The sequence below is a fragment of the Orbicella franksi genome, chromosome 2, assembly GCF_964199315.1.
Source record: "Orbicella franksi chromosome 2, jaOrbFran1.1, whole genome shotgun sequence".
NCBI classification, from domain to species: domain Eukaryota; kingdom Metazoa; phylum Cnidaria; class Anthozoa; order Scleractinia; family Merulinidae; genus Orbicella; species Orbicella franksi.
The window spans coordinates 4,976,361-4,983,261 of record NC_138146.1 but is presented as its reverse complement, the minus strand read 5'-3'; the positions used below and the strand labels follow the sequence as shown (position 1 = coordinate 4,983,261).

The following is a 6,901-nucleotide window of genomic DNA, read 5'->3' as shown; positions in this document are numbered from 1 at the left end:
AATCACAGTGTGGGTTGTATCAAAGAACGAATAAAATTGCCTGTTAGAAAATAAGATGGTATCTACATTAATCTGGAGGCGTGTCAGATTACTGTAGTTTGTTCAGTCAAACATTTTAGGGCTTACTATTTAGTTATCTTACCATTACCGATGTAACATCGTATGTACATCATAAACACCCAGTTTCTTTCTTGCTGTACATCGCAACCAAAAAAATTTGTCAAATCAACCAAATCATTACTGTAAACAGTTCCATGAATGCTCCTATCTCCGAGACTTATAGTTCACAAAAAAATAACTCTTGCACGCCTTGCGTGCCTATGTTTAATGCTAGAGGACGCGCAAGAGAGACTGGGTCTTGTCCGCCGGCAGCGGAAAGACTAAGTATTAGTCTGAAGATCACTCGCAAAGCCTGCTGGGTATTGAAGTCAGACTGACGTGGCGAGCGCCTTGCACACAAAGAAACATGGCGGTCGTGGCTTGGTTAGCGGTGAGCTTGGTATTTTTCCGGCTGGATTTAGCCCATGGCCTCTACTTCCACATGGGAGAAACAGAGAAGAAGTGTTTTATTGAAGAAATTCCGGACGAAACGATGGTAATTGGTGAGTCTGGAGATCCATAAGAACTGCTTGTAATGGCCGAGGGAGACAATTTTCAATGCTTCGATATTAAGATATTAAGCTTTAATAAGCGTATACTTTTCGAATTATTCAGATGTTTTCAACGCGACCTATTGGTAGAATAATAAATCTAAAACCCTTTAAGTGAGTAGCACATTATTTAAGACCTAGAAACTTGGCCATGTGTTTATAGTCATCATACAAGGATTAGTATAAGAAACACTACCTTGTTTAGGCTTTTCAGTTCATTCAAAATAAGAGAACACAGTTCTTTTAATGCTACATGTAGGTTAAGTACACGTATTGCAAAAAGGCAAACACGTTTGATCTTGTGATAATTTTTCCAGGTAATCTACTTGGAGTCAGCTTGTATAATTTTCAACCTGCTCATAACCTAACCTTGAGGCATAAATTCTAGTTGTTTTGTTGCAAAACTTCATTAACTTAAGCTTAAGTACATGTAATTAGTTTTTAGCATTTAGTGAATCTTAACTGCATTGTATGAGGATCTGCTATAATAGGGCAGTTTAGATATTGCATGTATCTGACTAATCCCCTTTCTATTCTCTAGTACCGGTAGCTAAAAAGATTTTTTATGCAGTTAAATACAATATAAGATAGTTAACAACAAACACTAGTCTTACCTTTGTGATCAGCAGCATTTTAGATATGTGCATGTGGTAGGATTCCTCTTGCCCTTAGACGAAAGGATGTTTTAGTGGGTTGTATTTAGTCAGCATTTTCTGGAGTGCTAGCTGTTTACTTATGAAGATGTTCTTCATGTAATTGAAGGCAGTCTGAAGAGATTCATTATAGATCTCCAATTTAGATACCCTGCAAGAAGTCTCTTTCGGTATTCCTAGACAAATCTGGATTTGTATAGGATTTGCCTGGGAAGATTCAATAATTTGTCAAGGAAGATCAAAGGAGACACTGCTCGCAGGGTACCATTTAGATTAAGTTGATGTTCAAATGGTGTAATTAAGACTTCTTTTTTGCCTGTATTGCAAAGTTGCTATCAATTTATCTTTTGGCAACAGTTGCTTTATCTAGTAAATATTTTGAACTGTGACTTTACAGTAAAGTTGAAATGTAAGTCTTCATTACACAATTTTTGCATCCCCTGTATCTAACATCTCTGGTCATGATTTATCTCTTCAGACTCATCTTCCTCTTATATTATCGCAAGTTGTCAGCTGGAAAAGGATTCTTGATAGTTGTTATTATTTATATTTCTCTTCTATTCTCTTTTTAAGGTAAATATAAGACACAACTATACGATGAGAACATCCGAGATTTTCTCCCGTCCAGTCCTGGAATAGGCATGCATGTAGAAGTGAAAGATCCCAACATGAAAGTTATTTTATCTAAATATTATGCGTCTGAAGGACGGTTCACATTTACGTCACATTCACCTGGTGAACACCTTATTTGTCTTCACTCTAACTCCACTCGCTGGTCACTGTGGGCAGGGGGAAAACTGGTGAGTGAATCAAATTCTGTAGTCAAGGGAAATAATTTTGGCGAGTGTTGTTGTCCTTATGCCGATGCACTGTACTGAAATATTTCTATGTCCGAGGGAATTCAATGCCAGCAATGATCAGGGTTAAAAAAAAAAGGCTTGAATTGCAGCTTGCCCTTTAGACAAGCACTTCTCATATTTTGCTTGCCCTAGGCAAGTGTTAGTTTACATTTTCTTGTATAATTGGTTGGCAGACAGCTTGCCTGGGCCTTTGTCCAACGGGCAAGTGAGAATGAAAAGTTACTTGCCCAGAAGGAAGATCTACTTGTCCCGGCCAAATGGATGACACTTTTTATGAGCCCTGAATAACTCTTCCCACTTTCTCAAGTCCTTTCTTAATTTTGTTTTATCACTGTTTTCATTCCTGGGAATTTTTTTTTGTTACAAACGTTTTTCGAGACATGTGCATGTAGAAGATTGAAAGGTTATATTGAGTCCAGGTTTTGGACTCAGTATGTTTCGATTTGTTGACAAATTCTCATTGACATTGCCTAATTTATTTATGAAAGAGAGAACATAAAATTACATTTTTCTTTTGAGTTATGGGAGTTTGGGAGATCAAGAAATTTTGTGAGAATATGACCCCCAAGCATGTGTTTCCACAGCTTTTTCAAGTTCTTCCAAACTTTTAGGATAGCTCCTATTTAATTAAGTAAATTAAGTAGATTATTTGCTCTCATTGCTGAGCTAACTCTCACACACAGAGATCAAGGACAAGATAATCAAATTGTTTTAGTATAACTCTACTCTTGACTAGTAAATTGTCTAAATCCTGTTCACAGACACTTTGAAAATGCAAATAAGCAGCTGCCATTTTGTTAACAACTGTGTACTGCTAAGCTACTCTCAGTCTACAACAAAATAGATGAGTAGATATTGAGTAACATAGCCAACAAGAGAACAGCGTATGTGATAGAACGCTGGTGGATTTATTCTAAAACTTGATAGAAGCACAGAGAAAATGTTTCCTTTTCTTCAAGAGATCACAGGAAAAAAGAAAGGAAACCACTCTTATTTTGATAATCAATATAATGTAAATTATCTTATCGTTGCACTGTGATTATGTAAACAGCTTGTGCTAGTTCTGTGGTTTCATTTGAGTTACAGAAAAGTGACCTTCAGTGTGCATTTTCTTACAGGAGATTCTTAAATATCAATACCTGTGATCAAGAATTTTTGAGCATGTATTCTGGAAACAATCTAAAGGATACGCTATGGTGCAGAAAACTAAATAAATCCTTTTGACCTGTAAATTAACTGTTTATCAATTTACCTGTTGATCACTAGGCTCTGTTAGTCTTAGAATTCTGATCTACATGTACTTGGCTAGGGCTAAATAGGATTACACCCAAGATACTTAAAAAGATATAAATTGTAATTGGAATAAGATATGTTGCAAATCTAAGTTAGTCGTTATTTCTAACTATGAGTCTCATCGCCATTTTCTGCAGCGTATTCATTTGGATATTCAAGTTGGTGAGCACGCTAATGATTACCAAGAGATTGCTGCCAAAGACAAACTAACAGAGCTTCAACTTCGAATTCGGCAATTGCTAGACCAAGTGGAACAGATCAGCAAAGAACAAAATTACCAGAGGGTAGGTGATGGAGAGTAGATCAGAAATGATAATGTCACAATCAAAAGTGATATGGTTCTAATTATTTAAAGTGGAGCTGCGCCATACCATAAAAGAACTGCTTAAATGCAAATGTATGTGATGATAAGAAGGTCAACAACTGCCGCAAAAAGGTAAGAAAAGGAGAAAAAAGAAAGGCAAAAAGAATTTTAAAAAACCTAAAAGCCTATAGACATAGGTCACTTTCTCATCAAAAAGCTATGTTGATAATGGAGGCATTGTTAAAATCAATAACAGGATCATCATCTTTGTCATGTATCCAGAAGGAAAGTTTTATGTGGTATGTTACACCTGTGGTTTTTGTTGTTCCGAGGCTTATCATTTTATTGACCTTTATTTCAGTTCCGTGAGGAGCGCTTTAGAGCAACCAGTGAAAGCACCAACCAGCGTGTGTTGTGGTGGGCTCTCGCACAAACCCTGATTCTTCTGTGCACTGGATTCTGGCAGATGCGTCACCTTAAAGGATTCTTTGAAGCAAAGAAACTAGTTTAATCAAATTGGCTGTTGCAATGTTTTACTTGACTTGGCTGGAACTGAGACAGGATCCAGTTCACTTTGTCATTTTCTCTGACATTGATGGTATACTTGTGGTCTAAAGATGGCAGAGTGTATAGCAGAAGCCTTCTGGGCAACATCTATGTACCGAATGGCTTAAACATTACTTTCTCTCATATTGTATACTTTAAGCAATGTTTATAGTCTAACAAATACCTAGTGGATTTTTCAGTTTCTGTTTTAAAGAACTTCAACCTGATTTGACCTAAAGAACTTTCTTAACCGTAATACTTTTGCACAAAATAATAACGGTAATTGTTTCAATGGGTGCTGTTTTGAGCTGATTCCCTCATATCGCTTGTTTTATTCAAAGGTAGAATGAATTTCGATGTCCGTTTGGGACACATTTGCTGGAATGCGTAAAGCTGGCATCCAGAATGTCAGCAAATGCATGGTGACTTGTTATACTTGTTGTAGGGACATTAAGTTGTGCCTGCTGCTTGATCACCAGCTTGGAGACCCAAGAGAACAATCACAATCTGAGGGACATACAGTTTGAAGGGTTTGTTAGAAGTAGTTGGCTGCAGCCGCTGTTGAAAATTGTCATCTACTTCACGATCTTGACTGGCCACACTACCTGGGTTTGTGACTGATTCTATAGAAAAAGATTTAAAGATCAGCCGGCTACATACTGTAACAATAGAGAGAGCAATCTACGGTACAGTGGAACCAGGTTGGGATTTCAGAATGTGGCTGTTGGCCATATTGACAGGGTGGCCACATTAGCAAGGTTTTCTTATAAGAAAATGTATGAGTGTTTTGATGGGACAAAAAAAAGTGGCTGTAATAACAAGGTGACAGTGTGAACAAGGTGACCATAAGGTGGAGTTCCACTGTACTTCAAACCTTTGTGACAACCCTGGACATACCTCCTGAACTTTCGCATACCAGCTTCATTTCATTAAAAGGAACCAGATTTTATTTTAAGAATGGGTAGTTCTTCTGAGAAAACTTAGTCCTATGATCTATACTAAGTCTTGTTATGTAATGAAATTAGTGTGAACTTTGAATCGCTCTCTTTTTCTTCCATGACTGTATTTCTCAAAACTGCGTAAAGGTTTTTACATCAAGAGCATTTTTCTAATAACATTTTAATGGTATGTCTTTTAATTTCCTCAAAATTTGTGTAATTACACACTCCTTTGAATCATTAGAAAACTGCTGTTGTTGTTGCTAGTACTGCTGCTGTGGTTGTCATTTTGTGTTTTATTTTTCAGTGAACAATAAATTGAGTATTGGTTCATACTCAAGACAGACCAATTATGTGATGGCCCCTTTATATATGTGACTTCACTGGCCTTTGCTAATGGTTACACATTATGGTTTTGATAGCTGTAACGTTTTCTTTTTTTTTTACAGTCGTTTTCAATTTTATTGTGGTCTAACCTTCGTTTAAGTTTCCAGGGAGTCTTTGGGAAAATTGCTCTCTAAACTAGTCATACTGTATTACTGCTCTTGTTATGAAAGTTTTGGTCTTTAGATGTTAAAAATCTTATTATTCTTACTGAACCTCTCATTTGCTATCAAATACTTCCAAACCTCTTAAAAATTGTGCAATAATAAAAAACTGACCTTTTTATTATAAATTGTTGAATTGGTTAGGGGGTACAGATTAGTACAAACACTACCTGTGTAATTTACAGACATCTTGGCTTACTTACTGTACATGTAGTTTACCTTGTCTCTTAGTCAATAATCACTTAATGACTGCCCCCAAGGGAAACAGTGAGGTTTGTTTCCTTGAGACCCTCAATGTTCTCCTTGCCTTCACCTTTGGGAACATTGAGGACATTGAGGGTTGAGGGGAAACAAAACTTACTGTTTTGCTCGGGGCCAGTCATTAAGTGTTTTGTTACACCTCCCAAATCAAAAATGCAACAAACTACAAAAAAATTGTTTCTTGACATTGGCTGGCATGCAAATTTGCCAGTTTCATGGTGCACAACCTAATTACGCGTGAGTCAAAAGTTTAACTTGCTGTTTCCCTAGGGAGTTAGTGAGTTTTGAACCGCGACACATGACACATTCTCCTGCATTCAGAATATTTATTTGGGTTGGGAAGTGTAACAAAATATTATAATGAAGTAAGTTAGTCGGTAACAGTTGTTTAAGTTTGTCAAGTTGTTGTTGTAGTCTATTGTTGCAGTAGTTGAGTCTTCTGTGACAGTCGTTTATCCGTGCTTTGACCAGACGTCTGCAGGTGGATTTGACGATCTGGATGGCCTCTTGTGTGTTCAACGGAGACTTAAGTTTAAGTCCGGCCGGAACGAGACCCTGGTCTTTGCAGCGGTCCCTTAGACAAAACCGAGACTCACGTACTGTCCTACGGACTAAAACACTCAGTGACGCCAAAACGGATACCGACCGAGTCTATTGTATCTAGTGTTGAGGCGGTTCTGTCTCGTCAGCGAGACTTACCAGAATCTGCCAAGGATAACATCAGAAGCAGAATTGCTTCCACGGTACAATCAGCCTCTATACCTGACAATAACTTGACAAAAGACGAACAGCAAGCACTGAAACGACTGAAAAACGACAACAACATTGTCATACTACCAGCCGACAAA

At 37.4% G+C, this 6,901-nt stretch overlaps 1 protein-coding gene across 1 annotated transcript; it reads left to right on the top strand.

Annotated features, from left to right (window-relative positions):
* The first annotated feature begins 393 nt into the window (after nucleotides 1-393).
* On the top strand, nucleotides 394-5,579 carry LOC145477852 (transmembrane emp24 domain-containing protein 4-like). The gene is made up of 4 exons (XM_081455694.1): nucleotides 394-602; nucleotides 1,877-2,103; nucleotides 3,594-3,740; nucleotides 4,122-5,579. Exons 1-4 carry the CDS (start codon nucleotides 467-469, stop codon nucleotides 4,269-4,271), a joined length of 660 nt encoding a protein of 219 aa, XP_081311820.1. The 5' UTR covers nucleotides 394-466; the 3' UTR covers nucleotides 4,272-5,579.
* The last annotated feature ends 1,322 nt before the right edge of the window (nucleotides 5,580-6,901 follow it).